This window comes from Salvia hispanica, chromosome 5 (assembly GCF_029641045.1).
Source record: "Salvia hispanica isolate PSC_SH4W2 chromosome 5, Shi_PSC_v1, whole genome shotgun sequence".
Lineage (NCBI taxonomy): Eukaryota > Viridiplantae > Streptophyta > Magnoliopsida > Lamiales > Lamiaceae > Salvia > Salvia hispanica.
Window position 1 is genome coordinate 32,107,973 of NC_142696.1, and position 19,229 is coordinate 32,127,201.

The 19,229-nt window shown below is 35.0% G+C and overlaps 2 protein-coding genes across 3 annotated transcripts; both read right to left on the reverse strand.

Annotated features, from left to right (window-relative positions):
- Window positions 1-1,815: 1,815 nt before the first annotated feature.
- LOC125186011 (Phospholipase A2 family protein) lies at window positions 1,816-4,238 on the reverse strand. The gene is made up of 3 exons (XM_048082312.2): window positions 4,082-4,238; window positions 2,114-2,705; window positions 1,816-2,030 (listed from the first exon to the last, which is right to left on the reverse strand). The coding sequence occupies exons 2-3, from the start codon at window positions 2,703-2,705 to the stop codon at window positions 1,909-1,911; spliced, it is 714 nt and encodes a 237-aa protein (XP_047938269.1). The 5' UTR covers window positions 4,082-4,238; the 3' UTR covers window positions 1,816-1,908.
- A 616-nt stretch (window positions 4,239-4,854) lies between these two features.
- Window positions 4,855-17,752, reverse strand: LOC125190212 (rho GTPase-activating protein 7-like). Of its 2 annotated transcripts, none has more exons than XM_048087441.2 (22): window positions 17,438-17,752; window positions 17,140-17,176; window positions 15,651-15,727; window positions 15,441-15,511; window positions 15,282-15,360; window positions 14,965-15,109; window positions 14,698-14,817; window positions 14,380-14,457; window positions 13,649-13,704; window positions 13,502-13,571; window positions 13,287-13,371; window positions 11,629-11,872; window positions 10,874-11,092; window positions 8,966-9,301; window positions 8,117-8,166; window positions 7,364-7,424; window positions 6,971-7,054; window positions 6,425-6,538; window positions 6,183-6,352; window positions 5,897-5,966; window positions 5,345-5,542; window positions 4,855-5,154 (listed from the first exon to the last, which is right to left on the reverse strand). In XM_048087441.2, the coding sequence occupies exons 1-22, from the start codon at window positions 17,489-17,491 to the stop codon at window positions 4,972-4,974; spliced, it is 2,601 nt and encodes an 866-aa protein (XP_047943398.1). In that variant the 5' UTR covers window positions 17,492-17,752; the 3' UTR covers window positions 4,855-4,971. The 2 variants fall into 2 exon arrangements, with proteins under 2 accessions (XP_047943398.1, XP_047943397.1); XM_048087440.2 differs by having other exon boundaries at window positions 13,287-13,374.
- Between the last annotated feature and the right edge of the window lie 1,477 nt (window positions 17,753-19,229).

Below are 19,229 nucleotides of genomic sequence, written 5' to 3' on the forward strand. Positions count from 1 at the left end.
ACGGGTTGCGGGCTACATTGACATCCCTATTGTCCTGTACCGCCCTACTTTCTAAAACATTGCAATTATATCACCACATTTTTAGGTGAAACTTTTATAATTATAATATTGTAATTGCGTAAAATATTAGATGATGTGGCTGAATTTAAGGCATTTCAATAGTCGCGTAATAGGGGTGTAATTAATTGCTAACTCACTCTTTAATTGCTAATTATAATTATAGAATTTTAGAAATTTAGTGGTATAAAATTTTTCATATGTAATTTTCGTTTTTATTAATTAAATCGAAAAAGATAAAAACACTAGTACAAAATTAGAAATTTGGATGAAAATATCAATATAGTGTTTTGAAAATATCAACATAATGCTTTGAGAACACATTGCTTTAAAAATTACATTCTACATGTATTATATTGATATGAGTAAAGACCAAAATTGGTCCTGAACATATGGTCATTTTACGTTTTTGGTCATAAAACATTATCTTTTGAATTTTTTGGTCCTGAACATATGAGAATTTGATCATTTTGGTCCTGGACTAACTGTTCCGTTAAAAACTTAACGGTCAACGGGTTTAATTCCGATTTTGACCAAATTAGACTTTTAATTCTGATTTTTTACTCCTAACTAATTCCCTAATTATTATGTATTCATTTAAAAATAGAAATAAATAATAATTTAAGATTCTTATTTCATCTTAAGCATTGCGTTTACTCCTAATTAATAAATAAATGACTCCACTCCACTCCAATTCAATTCTGCCTCAATTGAATCCCTAATTGCTTTTTCGCCAATATTTCCACTTCCAATCGAAACAATTATAAACTGATAATCATTAATCACCTCTTCTTCGTCTTCATCGTTGTAATTTTCTTCCTCATTCGCGTCCTCGTCCATTTTCTGGTCGATTTTGCGCTTCTTCGAGGGCTTTCCGGCGCCGTCGGAGGAGGAGGAGCAGGAGGCGAGCCGATCAGTTGACTCCTGGAGGTTGAGCAGGAGGTCGAGCTCCTTCTCCCTCCGGCGCAGGTCGCGCTCCGCGGCGGGATCTTCCTTGGGAGGTCTACCTTTGTTCTTCTTCTTCACAATCTGCCCCATCTTTTCCAAGATTCCTTCGAGCTCGAGCTGTTTCTCTCTAAAGAAAAAGACAACCCTAAACAATTATTTATTTCTAATTTTAAATAAAAATTTAAAATAATTAGGGAGTAAAAAATCAGAATTAAAGTCTAATTTGGTCAAAATCGGGATTAAACCCGTTGACCGTTAAGTTTTTAACGGAACAGTTAGTCCATGACCAAAATGATCAAATTTTCATATGTCCAGGACCAAAAAATCCAAAAGATAATATTTAGGACCAAAAACGTAAAATGATCATATGTTCAGGATCAATTTTGACCTTTACTCTATTGATGTATTCATGTTTACATTTGTTGCTATACGAAAAAATTGAAAATTTTCAATTTATTTTTAAATTTTGACATCGGAACATATGCAAGTGAGATCTCATTAAAATCCTTATGAAATTATCTTTAATTTGAAATATGTTGTGCAAAAATATAATTTAAATCGAGAAAGTTATATATGTTTTAAAGTTATAGGATATTTTTCAAAAGTTAGTTACAAATAACTTGTTGTAAATTACCTTGATACCCTTATTGACGTTTTTTTTATCGTATTGACATTCCGGAGCTGATGGTCTAAACCCTTTTAAATATCTAATGGCTATTATTAAATTATAGTTAACAATTAAATATTGAGTTAACAATATAATACTCCTTGTCCAATATTTACAAATTTAGTAGTAACTGCACAAGTACATAGTGAATAATGGAGTAGTCCTTTATTTACACGAATTGGAATCTAAAAAAAGAGTTTCTATCAAGTATGTACAGAGATACACTAATCAACCCATTAATCTAATTTCCAACCTTTCCATTTCATATTTTTGCTGAGCCACATTGGAGGAAGGAATTGCTTCCCAGTCTGCAACTTCACAAGCTGCTGTCTGTAAGGTATTAATACACTCCTAAGCCCTGCACAATCAATCACTTTCTCATCATTCACACTTTCAATTTCATCTATCTATATATCTATCTATTACTATTACTAATATTACCTGAAATGCACATAAACTTGTACAGATAGGCCACATGAGGATCTCCTTTCGTGCTCATATTCGGCCTCTCCAAGCACTCTAAGAATGCCAGGTCTGCCTTGAGAAGCTCGGCCTGATCATGACTATCGTATCCTATGTCATGGCAGTAGCAGCAGAAGTCCAACCAATCAATTGGCCTTTTGTCCCAGATAGGCGATCCGCTATCTTTCCCACTCGACCAGTTGGGCCCACAGTAATTCCCGTATCGTGGAAATAATTGAGAAAGAAAACCTCTTGGACCTGTATGCCATGGAACCCTTGAAACATAGGGCCTGAACCTTATGCTAGAATACTCCGTGAAAGATTCAATGTCTGCACGAGGCTGTCCACGCTTTTTTAGCCCCTTATTGACAGTTGCTGGCAGCTGAATTTTATCTGTGGCTCTCATAGCCCAAGGAATAAATGTAAAAAGAGACCATTCCCAGAATCTGGACTCGTTACCCTTCTTATTAGGTGCATCTATCAGGGTACTGGTACATGTGATAGGCGATGATATATCCTTGTTTGGATGGGATCCAAACCAAGGAATATACCTCTGAAATTCAAAATTCATCTGCAAGGAAAATATAAAAAGTATGCTTTTAGAATTTTCATAGATATTCACCTATAAAACTATTTCTGTAGTATCGCATTATAATAGCAAGAGATCTTCTACACGAAAAAACAAGCTGTAACCACGAATCAAAAGTAGTAATATCCAAATGCTTAGAATAATCGGAGTGATCAAAATTCATGGCACCAAGAACATTTTTTATATAAATTAATCAAGCAAAAAATTACCACACCTCCTAACAAGAAAAAAGAACAAGAGTACTTAATTGATTCCATACTTGAAAAAATGATAGACGCAACACATCTAGTTTTATAAACTGACATTAAGGAGACCAGGAACAAATCTTTAGATGAATGAATTAAGCTATCAGAAGTCCTAAATCATAATTCTTCTCCTTGAAGAAATAAGATACAGTACATCCAGTTTTTCATGGGTTGAAATAATTTTAAAACACCAGATCTGGTGAAGTAATATCAAAATTCTTCAAGCATGCTGCAAGTCCCTCCCAAACAAAACAGAGCTGTTACAGGCCTATGTGGGTGAACATATAGCATGCGGTGGGGAATTTAAGCAGCAAGTACGTGTTCTCGATAAACTATTGCAGTAGTATAGCATTGTTTAGTTTTACCTAAAATGAACCAACTATGGTACATGGAGTATAAATTTTCAGCACCTACACAGCTTTGTATTAGCAACACGGAAAATGGAAGTTTTCAACCCAATGATCACAAGCCTGAGGAGTGATCAAAATTCTACCAGACTTGAAGTAATTTATTTTCGATGCAGAAGAAAGATGGCCTTGATCAGCAACCAAATTCGGAAAATTCAAGAGACCTAAGCATCAAGCGCGGCTGTATACATATCGCATTTTTCAAATCATAACTATCAAACCTACATATTCTTATGCCTTTGGAATCAGAATACTCACTAAGGCACCACAACCCTCAAGCAAACAGCAGCATCACATATATATCCAACAACAATCCAACTAGTTAATTGGGATCACATTGAAAAGTCATGTTAATATAACTGCATTTTCTACATCATGATGGCTTCAAACTTAAAAACCTCATATTGCTGCTACATCACATGACATGTTGCTCTTATGTTGTGTTTCCCAAATTGCAAATTTGCAACACTTGTACATTGAATTTGAGAACATCAGTTACTATTTTTCTTCTTTCCTACCTTAAAACCAGAGACACGTTACTCCATCACAAATTAAGCACTAAAATCTTGAATTAGGAATTCGAAAGCAAAGATACTAGAAAACGTCATTTCCCGAACAAAAAATTCGATAACAAACAGCAGGAATTATGCGTGGCTAATCGACAAAATTAGTTAGGCGAAAAGAGGCAAAGCGGAAATGGAAGGACCTGGACCGTCTCATGGCTCGAGACGCTTCGACAATGACCAGCTGCGCCTGCCTGCGCTTGCGCGAATCCTCTCTCAAGAACTAGAACCGCCTAGGCTGGAGAGAGAGAGAGAGAGAATTGCAGAAATTTGGATATGATTATTGATTTGTGTGTGGAAAATAAATGTAGAATTGGTTCCACCACAAAAGGAATGGCCCACCGACTAGGATAACATAATATTCCATTTTGAGCGAATAATAAATTTTATCTAATAAAGTGTCACACATTTATAGAAAATAAAAAATGCTCCATTTAATATACTCCTTCCGAGTCCCATTTGTTTGCTACACTAGTTTTAAGAAATATTAAAATTAATGGGAGTCCCATTTGTTTGCTACACTAGTTTTAAGAAATATTAAAATTAATGGGAATAAAAGTCACTTATATATATTAGTTTTAAATAAAATAAATTAATAAAAAATAGAATTAAATTACCGTTTATAATAAAAGTGAACGGAGAAAGGGAGTATAATTTAACTCTATAAGGCAATCGCCAAGTCGCGATAGTACCCATGAACCCACTTTATGCGATTGGAGGGTTTATCAGCACATCACCCCTTTCACTTCAATCACATTCTCATTGTTATATGATTATTCATCTAGGACTAAATTGTGGGATTTAATTTCATGAACCAAACATAATATATATTGAATATTTATAATTTTGCATATCGAACTGTATTCTAGCCCCAACCAAACATAATACATATTCATGACCTATAAGTGGCGTCACATTTACTAGCAGTATCAAAAATTTATAAAACTCGCACCAATCTACATTTCATACAAACAATAGTAGTTTGAAGTGTTAAGAGGAGAAAGGAAGAGAATGTACAAAAGGGGGATTTTGATTAGTTCCAAGGAGGAGAAGAAAGTCTATACACAAAATCATGAGGCATTGATCCATAGTTTAAATCCAGCTTGTGGAGTTGTTCCATCAGCTGTGACCTCCTCTCCTTGAAGAAGTCCAACCGCGTTGTCAATTCCACCAATGTCGACGACGCGGCTGCTAGGTTTCGAGGATTTTCCACCACCTGCACATATTGGATCCAGAAATTAAACAAGAGCATCGTAGAAAAGACAACGAGATGTTACTCACCACTTAAACATCAAAATCGAACCCTAAAAATTATTCTCAGAACCTTATGTTTCAAATGTGAGCAATTTGTCTTATACCATCACCTTGATGGATTGTTGAAGAAAACTGAATATATCCTTTCTTACCTCAGCCACCTTAGAAGTAGAGGGCAGAGATGCAGAATCAACATCACAAAGATTGTCAGTTGGTAAGCTTTTGGATGCTTCACCATTTTTAGAATCGCTCGGGTTTGTTGGTTCTACAAATTGCTTCCAAGAAGCCTGCTTGTTACTGACGCCTGATGTTGACAATGGTCCATTGATATTTCTCAGGTCTGTCAATTCCTGCAGACCATTTCCAAATTAAAGTAGCATGAGAGGATTAATAAGATGTAATTATGAATCGAAATCGAATGGTCTGAAGAAATGCATTTATGAAACTTTTAGTCGAAATTACATGGCAGACCATCAAGGCAGGAAGGCTTGGCAAGATGCATAATTTTTGGCAAAACATGCATCTATCAAAATTTTCTGGTTGACACTAAACTCAAAATGGTGATTTTTTCAAAACACAGGAAAAGTCAAAATAGAAAGGGAATGCAGGAACCATAAGGTAAGTACATAATGGGAGAAATAGAAACTCAAAAGTAACAGAGAATTTAAAAGGAGCACTGCAAGCTATTAAGGAAAAGGGGTCACCTCGTTCCTTTGTTTCCTTTCATGGTTACAAACAGCAAGCGTTGTGTCAAAATCTTGTTGGAAATGCTTTCTGCATTAAATACCAAGTATGAATGTTGGGATTTTATTTGAAAGTAAAAGACTTCAGCAAATTAACCTTCCCTACTAAGTTTATCTGTACTCCGTATGTTTTTTAGAAATATTTGTTCACCCATATTAATTGTTCATTCACCCATATTTCTGGAGGCATTTTATCGGTCTAAGATCATAAACACATCACCGATGACACGATAGGATTTTGACTCACTGCGGCAAACTTTGAGTCGGAGCTTGTTGATGAGAATCATTTACATCTGGAAGAGATCCATAGTGGTGCTGACGCTGCTGGTTTAGCTGATGGTGAAGCTCAGCAACTTTCTGCTTCAATCTGGCTACATCTGCCTCAGCGAGAGCTATTTCCTCAAGCTCAGCCCTCGTCTTTACAGGGAATAATGTTTTTTAGCATCTAGTTATCTATACGCTTAGAGACACAAAGGAATTGACAAAGACCTTGGAATCCATGCCGCGGGTGCCAGGAAACTGGTCAGAAGACATGCTTAAGCCAACTTCAAGAGCTGCTCGTAAATCTCTCTCAGCTTGTAACTGTTCTTGCAGCCTAGTTACCTAACAGAGAGAAGAGGCAAAGTCAGCATAACATGCCAGACCAGTCTGTGCAGCAGGAATAACATAAAAGAACGTACTTGGTGCCAGAAACTGAAGTGGCAAGACAAAATTATATGCTGCCACAAGAATCATCTATTTTCATTACAGTGTACCAGAAACCATTTTAGCCAAAGACCTCTGGACACTAAATTTAGAGAATAAGGAATGGAAAAGGATAACCACCTCTACAGGTATAACAGGCCTAACGCTTTTACAAATGAGACCAAATGACTATGTATTAGTTTAAACATCTAGTGAGAATACGAATTATAATTTGAAGAAGAGCATTTGGAGAAAAGGCTAGATCAACACCATTTTAATATGCTCATTCAAAATGCTGGCAATGTTATGGATAATATAAAGCAAACAGTAAAAAGGATTAAAAACACTCACATCTTGTTCAAGTGCCAACCGACGCTCATGCAAAGCTTGCTTTCTTCTCTCCAAGCTAGCTTGTAAAATTGCATTTCCTCTTGCCTAACAAGATGAAAATTAGACTCTAATGCCAAACTATCTAGTCATTATAAGGCACATACACTCTCTAAAACTAATAATTACTCCCCATCCCTTAAAGCTCTACCCATTTTTCCATTTAAACATGTCCCTCAAAACATTTATCATTCCATTTTTGTATACTAGATTACTACCCCACCACTAACTCATTATATTTTACCTACACTACAATAAATGTGGGACCCTTTTTCCACTTTTCTACACACTTACCTAACATTTGTTAAGACCCAACCTGAAAAGCTATGGAAGAGTTTCGAGGGACAGAGGGAGTACCTCTTTTGCAATCCTCTGACGCAAATCATTCTTTGTTGTCTCCAATCTCTGGATGGCAAGCCTATAAAACAAAATACCTGAGCTTAAACATCACAATAAACTTTTAATAGACATATACAAAAGAAATGAAGTTTGAAAAGTTTCAGCAACAACAATTTTTATTTAATGGTCCTGTGATTTTCGCATTTTGCAAAAAGAAAGGAGGGTGAGAACTCTTCATTTTTAGATAGAAACATAGAGAGCATTGGATTTAACACATGCATCCTCAGGGATATATGTAAGAGATAAAAGTCAATTTCCTTATTTAAGAAAACAACTGAAGTTTTTGGTTTTCCATATATAAAATATGCGAAGGAACATCTCTTTTTCCCTTTGAATACTACAACCCGTATATGCATATCAAATTCTAGCAGGTAGTATAAAACTGAGTCATTATACATCTTCCTTTTCACAATGTGAATATACTATACAACCCCTGTGATGTAGGAATATAAAATTTGTTTCAAAGGACTTAAATGTGAAAACAACTCAAACAACTGGAAAAAATATATATACTGGTGTACCTGCAAACAGGTTACCCATTAAACAATGCAAATATAAATAGCATTAAGAGAGAAACAATAAAACAATGAAGATGATGAAGTATATGAGACATCAAGTTGTTTAAAATCAACTCACATCCAACAACCCAAGAGCTACCTAAAACAATCAGTTTCCAATTACAAACCAAGCAAAATAGAGAGAAAATCTTACTCTTCTTCACCAGAAGAACTAATTGACTCTGTTGAAGGAGTTTTTCGGGCCTGAAAAAAACAGAAAAGAGTAGAAACTCAATTACGTAATGAATAATAGAAGTGATTCAGTTTTTATTATAGATAGAGAAAAGCCTTTACGAGTACTCATGCATCAAAAATCTGGTCCAAAAATCTTTATTTTGTACACAACATTGATGAACTTAAGAAATATAAGAAATGGACCGAAAAGAGTATTTATGCATTACAAACTATTATCCAAAATTTCAGGTCTTGCATATTAATCTAACAAATTATTCATTGGAAATGGCATAACATCTAATGCAAAGAAGTTTTCAAAAATTACAAACAAATTAACTAATGTGATCTTTTCTTCGCCACAGCATGAAAATCTTAATCTGTTAATTTGAACTACAGTGCATGACTACAGTAACAGCACAAGATATTAGAGGGTGAAGAGCAATCCAACATCTCCAAATAACTAAAGGGAAATGTTTGCTGGAAATTACAACCAACATGTAAATGTCCATCTGCATGCATTTAGCCATAACAAAAATAATAAGCTCCAAAACTGTAGTGGAATGGGTTGAACAGACAAGCGCAAGAGATTGAAAGAATTAAAATACGCCTCTCTGTTATATTAGGAATGGTACTGATACTGTTGAGGCAAAGTTAAAATAGATTAGCCAAATCAAAATATGCGCAGGTGGAAGTTGCATTAATCCATAACCGCACCAAGCGTTAACTTTTCAGAGCATTGTTTTGCACTATTTACAAATGAAATTAACCTCCATCCACCCCTAGCGGTTTTAGTCTCCGGTTCTTTTACACAATAAAAGGAAAAACTTACATTTTTCCTCCCCCAGAACATTGATTTCTTGGCACTGAGACTGGAATGTTTGGGCATTGGCTTATCAGGTAGCATGTCATGTCCAGGAGTAGATTGATGTAGCTCTTGATCCACACAGGACAAAATATCTCCCATAGATCGCTGTGATTCATCACCGTGTACATCAGAAGAGGCACCAATTGCATTTTCACATACCTTCCGCTGTTCGTCAAGTTGCTCATTAACTGAACCAGCTGCAGCTAAAAGTCTAGAGTCCAACTTTGCATTTACTGTTGCTAAACTTAAAGCACGATTGTGCAAGGAAGATCCATCATCTGAATCATTATTCCCAATGGCCTGATCATAAAAAATGCAAAAAAAGGACATTTAGCAAGCAGTTCATAAAAAATGCACCAATTATACATCTTGAGTCAGTAACCACATGAAATAAAAAAAATGAAGTGTATAAAACTGCAGTTGGAAAACAGTTAGAAACAACTTTGTCAATGCAAGTAATATTCATTGTTGTTCATTTGTTTAACTAAGTAGACGAGTTAGATCAGATTTATATTAAAATAATTCCTAATATATCATGTAATTATCGGATTCAAAGCCATGACTAGTAAGATCTAGAAAGTATTCACTCTGCATATAATTCGAGCCCCTAGGTTTTACTCCCTCTGTCCACCATTAGGAGTCTCATTTCTTTCCGGTATGGGTCCACCATTAGGAGTCTCATTTCTTTCCGGTATGGGTTTTAAGAAATTTTAAGAAAAGTGGGTGGACAAAAGTTAATGGAATATGGTTTCCCCTTGTATATATTAGTGTCAAATGAAATGTGCGTGAAATGAGTTAGTGGAATGTAAGGTCTATTGCCATTTATGGTAAAAATGAACCGACACTCCTATTCACGGACGGACCGAAATGGAAAAACAGGACTCCTCTCGTGGACGGAGGGAGTATTTAATATTTTCCACTAGTCCAATGAATTGAAAGAGTGACTGGAGATTTGCAAGGTTCCTAAATTTATTTGGACAAGGATCTGAAACAAAGCTATTTAAGCAAACTCTTTCGAAGGGCTTAAATTTGTAATCAAACAAAATTTAAAATCTATGTTTCGTTAAATAAATGAACAGGGATTACATTCTCATGGAGTTAGCAATTTAAATATTAACTTTAGGCTTTATCATCTCCTCTCCCGCTCTGGAAGTTATTTCTTGATCCATTAGTTTTATCACATTGAACTAATCTTTTGTTAAATTTGTAATCAAACAAAATTTAAAATCTATGTTTCGTTAAATAAATGAACAGGGATTACATTCTCATGGAGTTAGCAATTTAAATATTAACTTTAGGCTTTATCATCTCCTCTCCCGCTCTGGAAGTTATTTCTTGATCCATTAGTTTTATCACATTGAACTAATCTTTTTTCATAACTACTGTTTTCACTTTCTAACTACAATTAATGTTTTTATCCATATTTAAATTTTATTTTATCTATAAATGAAATTCAAGAAATACACCACCTAGGAGTAACTATTGTTATCTTTTTTGCATCAATTTGAGGTAACAACTTTTGTTGTTTTGACAAAAAATTATACTGATTGAAGTAACATTGAGCATCAGCTTCATTGATGATGATTATGCATTTGGGTGTTTTATTTTCTTTCTATAAAAGTCTTAGCCGCAAAATGTGAGACCAAATTTAAGCAAAACTCCCGATCCCAGCAAAGTTATCACAGTTAAACAGATACAGCATTCTAAAATCATATGGAAAACAGATTCATAGCCATATTAATACTAAAAAATGGAAGTTCTTTAAAGTATCTAAGAATGCCTAGGATAAAATAGCATTCTGGAATGGAGGAAGAGGCACAGTGGGGGAGAGGGAGAGGGAGAGGGGGAGGAGGAGAGGGAGAGTAAGAGAACCTTATAGTCATACAGATCACTGGAAGAGCCACTGCTTTGACTTAACTTCACACTGTGCCTACGTCCACGACCATAATCAGCTTCAAGATGAACTTCATTTTCAGCATCTTGATAACCATTGATTTTTATGTCCGGATGTTCATCAACACTTGAATCTTCACTTCCACTAGTATCAGTTTGAGATTCCGCAGATATTGAACATCTGTTCAGACTATCATCCTGAAAGAGCATCGTAGTTAAAGGGAGCAACCAAGAAAAAGACTTGTATCAACATTACAAACCATAAAAAATTATCCAATCACGTTTCATATACTAGTGAAAGTTATAGTCATGAAAAAGACTTGTATCAACATTACAAACCATAAAAATTAGAGGAGCATATGCTGGCTTGTAGTTTAGCTGAACTATTGAACTACTATCATTCAGCTGATGATTATGTAACCATCAGTCAGCTGACGTGAAACAAGGCAGAACATTTTTTTAACACTAGGTTAAGCATTTCCATCATGAGATGGCTTTACAAAACTAATTAAGAACACATGAGTTAAAGATATCAGCATTTAACTGGATTTCTCAGAGGTTAAATATTTCCAGATTCACAAGAAAATAAAAATGAAGTTTTAGTGTCAGAAGGGCAATTAAGTAAAAAGAGACATTTTTCCATGTAAGAAAGTAGACATCTATAGCATAAAATAGAGATAAACGTCCGCCAGGAAGTCAGCCAGTGTGGAAAATAGCAACGATTTAGAACATACATCAAAAACATTCTTATATTCCTCCAGCAGTGTAGTAATAATTGCTTGGGCATTATTAGCTGCATTGGCGGCAGCAAGAAGCTGGGCAGAGTTATCTCCATTAGAATCATAATCATCCTCTAGTTCGCATTCACCAGCTAAAAGTGGCCGCAAGAGCAAGGGAGCCATACAAGCAGCAACTGCAGATGGAGTCATTCGATTCTCAGAAGCATGTGCGGAAATGGTATGCATCATCTTGAGAACTCTGCAAACATAGAATAACAATCAAATGAGATTGAAGAAAGAATATAAGAAAACATCTACTCAAAGCTCGCAATATCAGGATACACCATATTTCAATGTATAAATTGAGATTCTGCTTCACATATACATGCTTGAAACGCATAAGAATCAGCTGTAGTAGTCAAAGCAATATGAGAGAAAGACCTAGTTGACCTGTGTTTCATTTAGTCGGTTTATTCATATTTCAAGTCTCTGTCTTCCCTTTCGTTTTTTACATTCGGTATCAAATGTATGAATAGAACATCAGCAAAAGGAAAGAAGTATTGTGTCTGGAGAAAGGATGAAGTTTTTCAGTAAGACTCTTGCCACTATCCAAGACTAATAATTTGTTATACAGTCACGTGAATTGTTTGTCGTTGGAGCTTATCTTCTAAGTATGGGAATTGTAGACAGCATACCACAGTAAAGTGAGCAAACTTCAACAATAATAAGCTTCTCAAGGGGTGTTCACAATACAGTTTAAACTACAAACCAAACTGTAGCTGTGCGGTTTGGTCTGGTTTACGGCTTTAGAAACACAGTCTGGTTAATGTTTTTAACAATTATGTTTTGCGGTTTAGGTTTGGCTTGTATAAAAATTGTAAACCAAACCACACCATAAACTATAATAGTAATATAGTATAATTTAGATTATTAGATATTATAAATTTATTTATTGATTCGTCATTATTATAATAATAATAATTAGTAGTATTATTATTGTTACAAACATATAAAATTTAGAGTAAACCATTTGAAAAAAAAACAGTTTTCTGACAAATTTACAGTATGCTATATAAAATATTACACTCCTTTCATATACGAAAATTTGGCAAAAAATCCTTTTCAGTACAATCCACAAAAAAAATCACTTTCCATTTAAAATAGTGGAGTCCACACAACTCACAATATTAGCCATATATTTAAAGTAAGACCCTTACTCCACTCACACACTACTAACCATTTTATTTTAACCCAAACAGTCCACAATGTGGCAAATGTTTTGTGGGTGGAGGGAGTAGTATATTTTTTATTTGCTCATTTATAAATATCATGATTCACACTCATTTGGAACTTCGAAGTTTAAAACATGTGATGAAAAGAACATTATTAAATATAATATTTTTTTATTACTTTTAAGTAGAAAAAAATTAAAAAAAAAAAAAAAAAACTACCAAAAAAACCCCACCAAAACGTAATATGGTTTCATTTGGTTCGGTTTTGGTACTAATACATTTTGGTTTGGCTTCATAAAATCATCAACACATCTTGTACAGTTTATCTTGGGCTTGGTTTTGGTATGAAATTACGATAAAATGAACCACGTCAATTTAAAAAGTCAAAAATTAGTAAATTACACACATTGCATATGTGAGTAAATGTTGGGTGATGTATACCTCTGTAGGAGGCGTCTATTGGGCTCCGGAAATGTTTCTTTTATCGCCGTTAGCATAGCATTCACCCGTGACTCCTTGCGGTCAACTTCTGAAGACGGCCAAAAGGGAATCAAGTTATTGAAAACACCACCAAAACGAAGAAGATTTTAGCATGATAAGCAAGCAAATCAGATTGAGGATTTGGCACAAACATTTCATAATAGAGAAGAGCTTACTATAGGCTTCCAACAATGCAGTACAGCACGATGCAGGAACAGGAGATGAAGGTAGTTCCCTAAGAACATGCTGAAGGAGACTAAACTTCATAAATTGTCATTACACAAAGTACAAATCGAGAATTAGTTACCAAATAGGAAACCAACCTTAACGCAGTCACCAATGACATGAGCATCCTCATCATGACCGAATTCATTCTTGCCTACAACCAAGAAGCTGTCCAGTTGGTATGCATGTCATAGTAAGTAAAAGAGTATTTACTCAAGTTGACAACTAAGGATGGATGAAAGGGCAGGTAAACTAATATTTTATGTGTTCCTAGTATCAGAGACGCTGCAGATTTCTAGTATGAAGATCCCAGATTGGCAGATTCAGATATAAATAAACGGCAACTGCCTTTTGCAGAGACTGCACAAGTCATTACGTATCTAGATGAAGGCAATAATTTGTCAATTGACATTTGAATAGAAAATATCTTCTCCATATATGGATACATAGTAGTTATCCACTGTCATCTATTGATGGATCAATTCAACAATTAGAGGTTTCTCTGGTTTTCACTCTTCCCTACACTATGATTTTGAGTCCTCTATACCAACACTAACTAGACATAAAAGGCCAATGATGCTTTTAAGTTTGCAAAAACAGTCTTAATACACAATTTAGAAACTGGCGTGTCAGAATATATAACTATCTAAACTAATAGACCTATATCTGCATTATGATCAAATAAAGCAACGTAAGGATAGAAATACTATCCAAAGTACTTTGACCTCTATCTGCATTATGATCAAACAAAGCAATTGGTCCATTGCACTCCTAATAGTAAATGAAAGAAATAAGTCTCCTCAATCACATAAACATGAATGACGAAAACCTTGTTCATATTCCTTAACTCTTCGCTCCACTTCTTCAACATCTGCAGACTGCCGCAGAATTCCTTCCACTTCAATTCCTATTCAATAATTTGACTGCATATCAAAAAACTCTCAAGATAGATAAAACATATCAAAAAACTCTCGAGATAGAAAAAAAAATTATGCATCATATCATAAGTGAAATGATTTTATAAGTCAATGTATCTTACATCATATCTTAGCTCAGATAATGAAAACCTATGAGTTCAAAATCTCACGATAATCAAGTTCATAGGTGAATACTCCAGACATTTCAAGAAGACAAAATAAAGTCTTACCATACTTCTCAAGAAACCTAAGTGCTTTTTCCAAGAAGGATGGGCCTCCGTCTATATCCTCCAGGGCTAGCAAAATTGGGCGTCCGACAACCAAAGATTTAACTGGCCGTCTTTCTCTCCCTGTATTGTATATGATCCCATTAGAATGTCCATCCATAATAGGACTATAAATATAACAGTATTACTATAAAGGGGTCAATGGACCTCCCATATAGCTCCAAAACAGTGTTGGTTGAAGAACAAGGATGAAGAATAGTTGGTACCGACATTGATGAAATGAACCTTCAGGCGCATCATTTGTATCACTTCTAAATATCCCATTATGTCCCATCACAAGAGCAGCACTTGGTGCTTGTGCAAGAGCATGCTCTAGGGCTGTCTTCCACTCATACAAGTCCTCAGAAGTCTCTGCCTGAAATATTGAAACAGAGAGGGTATTAAAAAAAAAAAAGAGAGAGAGAGAGCAGAAGATTATCTCACAAGCTACATACTGATTAATTCAGTTGTGTGGGATCCATCAACTTATCTGAGAAAAGGTTTAACAAGTGCGAAGATAAAGAATAAATCTATGATCTTTTATGCACCTTAAGAGTAAATGCTCGGCCATCACGTCCATCAGGGAACAAAACAGTCAGCAATTTCTTGTCCTCTCTAACTACAACACTACACATTGGAAGAGATTATTATTATAGTGGGAAAAACAAGAAAAAGCAGCAGAAAAGGAGAGAACATTAAATCACTACCTCCCTGAATTATTCAAATCAATGCCACCCAAAGTTAGATTTACTTCACCACCACGCTGTGGAAGTGCACTCTACATGTAAAGTTAAAGTGATGATATTGATAGGTCAGAATTTATAAAAACTAAAAGCCACGCAAAGCATAATGTGAGACTGCTTCTCAATTCCAATATCATAAAGAACGAGAAAAATAGGAATCTCAGCAGAACTAACCGGGTCGTTCTTAAAGAAAACCAAAGAGGCACGGGTAAGGATAAACCATCGCTTCTTCCAAGACTTCCATCCTAACCCTGCACGAAGTTTTAAGTGGCAGAGGAAAGAAAGGCATTAAAAATAAAACAAATAAGTACTATTATTCTTGTATTAGTCAAAATATGAGGTAATAGCTAATGCTGACTAATTCTTTACAGCAACAAGTTATCATATAACACACATCAGATCGGACAGAGAAATCCCTCCCACCATGCAAGTGCTGTTAGTTAAATACACATTCTAATTATAGTAAATTTGTTTCTGAACAAATGTCAAAGCTGCAGCTACATTTACCACTATAAGCTGCATTGATAATGGTCTAGCTCCATGAACATGCAGATCCTGAAACAATATTTGTCCTTCTAAGGAATGGGGGAGATTTTCCACAACTAACGACTAAATAGGTGGCTTATTGTCTGTTATCAAATATATGTCCGCTTGAGTTATGGTTATCTCTTCTCAACGAAAATCAACCTACCAGCCATCAAATAAAGGTCCATAAAACAAGTGTTGAGTACAGAGCCCATGGAACTTTGAATAAGATGGCATATCTGCGTTCTTGAGGGATGAAACTGGCTTCGCAGATTCCATAGTCAAATGACTCAAGTCACAAGCATAAACCGGGTATGAACCTCTACAACTTGAAATTTGGCTTATATCACTTAACCCTTCACTGACCATAAGAAAGGCAACAATTCAAGAACTTATGTGCCAGAGAAAGCATGCATATCAAAATGTACCTTTTTACAAAAGAGAAATTCCAACATGTACGTCTACCTATATAGGAAAGTCGAGATTATTATTTAAAAGAAGATTTAACATTGTAGATTTTTCAAATATTGGAGTCATAATAGTTTTCAATAAATTTGCATTTCTGAAAGTAAAGTTTACAATAAGAAATGTCATCATAAATTCATGAGTCAAATCCAAGTAACCCAAAAAGGAATTTGAAACATTAAACAAATCATAATGTAACTAAGCTAGTTGCCCACATTGTAAAAGCTAAGTTAGTTCAAGAGTCAGCACAACAAGCCCACATTGTAAAATTACATGGACAAGGGAATATACCATGCATAAAAAAGTTAAGTAATTTATTGCAATAATGCAATTATAAGGCACATATGATCTGTATTGCATCAGAATCAATTATGTAATGTTTGGATTTTAGCAATGCTATGGATGGAGTGCAAAAAATTATTCGTATATAATCAATCACCCGAAGTATGTATAGGTTTGTTTGTGCTTATTCAACTCATTGCTCTTCTTGACTCTACATTGTATTCTAAGTTCTAACATTAAATCACATTTTCAACAATGTCAAAAATGCCATGAAATTTAGCTTCCTACCACTTCTATTACCTTTTCCTCACCAACATCCTACATCAGGACAAAAGCATGAAAAAAATACAGAATAACTCGTTCCTTAAAGTTGTGTGTATGAAATTCTAACCTTTGGAAGAGATGAGCAGATTCCCGCTCTTGAATATCTGCAATTCATCCACAAAAGACATTGAAGAAACATACAAACACTCGAAATCCAAAACTACAGCAATTAAATTGATCCTAGCAACTTCCAAACCAAACTTGGAAGAAAGAGATTATATACTAAAATTGAGTTTCCTTCAGTCAATTTAAACTTTCAAATTGATAATTACTAGACTAGAAAAAGAACATGAAACACCTGCACCCTCAATTTGCCTTTCCGTTGAACACAAGCAATAAACATCCTTAGAGTGCAAAAAAAATACCGTGTTCGAGTTGACATTGCGCGGGCGTTCAAATGCGGCTAGCGGAGCCGACATTTCAGTGTGTCGCCGCCCCCACTCTCACTGGCGAGACAACATAGCAACGGCGATTCAGCACTGAGTCGACACGGATCGAACCCAGCCCGCGCTGATCTACGCAATTGAGATGGATGAACTACCCATAAACCCCCAACTCCAGCTTGTCTTTCCTCTTTTCAAGTAAAAAGGTGAAAATGCAGAAGATGGATAGATGAAGCACCAATATCATAAGCGACCAACACTACAGCTGTTTTTCTTCACGAGTCTTTTTTTTCTCTTTGATTTTCTTTTTTCTTTTCTTTTTCTTGTCTTTTTGTTGTGGATTTGAATCCAATTTATCACACGCTCTGATTTTCAAAATATAATTAACTATACTATAAACTATAACCAAAAAAATTGAAATAAAATTTGTTGAATAAATGTATTAATTTACCTATACTATATAAAGAATGATCCACTTTCAGTTTATGGGCCTGCCATAGCTACCAGAAATGTTTTGATTTCATACGAAAAAACGAAGCTATAGTAATAAATACTGTTTAATCTCAACACTACAGAATGATTATTTGTTGCTTTAACCGTGACTCTACAGAATGATTATTACCTACATTTATTATTTATTTGAGTGTCAATTAACGTGAATAATTTACTGTATGAGTTTCCAGAGTATTTGGATGAGGAATAATAGTAGTAGCTTTATTGGAGTTGATGCTATTTGAAATTAAAATTGTGTTACTCAAATAATAATGAAATCCAGAATAGATTTGCTCGTAATAGAGTGTTTAATATTACTAGATCGTGAAAATCTAGAGATAATACTGTAAAATCGTAGAGTACTGATTGTAGTTAAAGGGAGTTGATGATCAAAATTCTACTACAATATTCGTGCCAAAATTTAACAAATGACTAAGTACGCAATAAATTAAAGGATTGGATGATATCGAAATGTTCTAAAGTTTAAATTTAATTAACTTGATACTAACTACTTATTTATCATTACAATGTGTTGAGCTGAAATGGCGATTTATGACTTATTGCTCAATTTAATTCCCCACGTGGCTGGATTTAATTTTGTAGTGAAAAAAACAAAGAAATCTAAAGTGGAGTGATGTCTAAATTTTGTTGTACAAAGATAAAGCGTGAAGAAGGATGTACAATATTAGAGAGTGCGACTCCATCTCTTTAATCGGGGCTGATCTTCTATTCTAACAATAGTGAGTGTTGTAGTAGGAATGATGCACCATTATTGGAGTAGGAGTTCCGCTCGCTTATAAAATAGATAGAATCCATATTTTATTAATTTTTTATATTTTTATATATTGAAAATAGTACTTATTTTTTAATGTTGAAAGGAGTTTTAGTTCAAAGTTTTGTTTGGTTTCTGAAAAAACAAGAGATAAACTAGCCGGGCGTAATACAACTCAAGAAGAAATACAAATGGAAACTGAAATTACAACTTGAAAAAAGATCGAAACAAATAGACCGTGAAGGAATTAGCCTAGTCGAGGAGGCCTCTTTCCGCAAGACGAGATACGCCCCAGTAGTGCTCTTCGGATTGGCGTTTCGTCCCCAAAGATAAAACGGCTACGTCTCTGGTGAAGCAGCACCACTATCAACAAAGCTCCGGTGAACTGGATGGAGGAGAGGGCAGAGCTTTCGACAGAAAAACAATGCAGAGAGAGAATAGTCCAGAGACCAAAAGACATGGCATGGCCGCCTAATGTTGCCTAAGCACGACCATCAGATTTAGCATTAC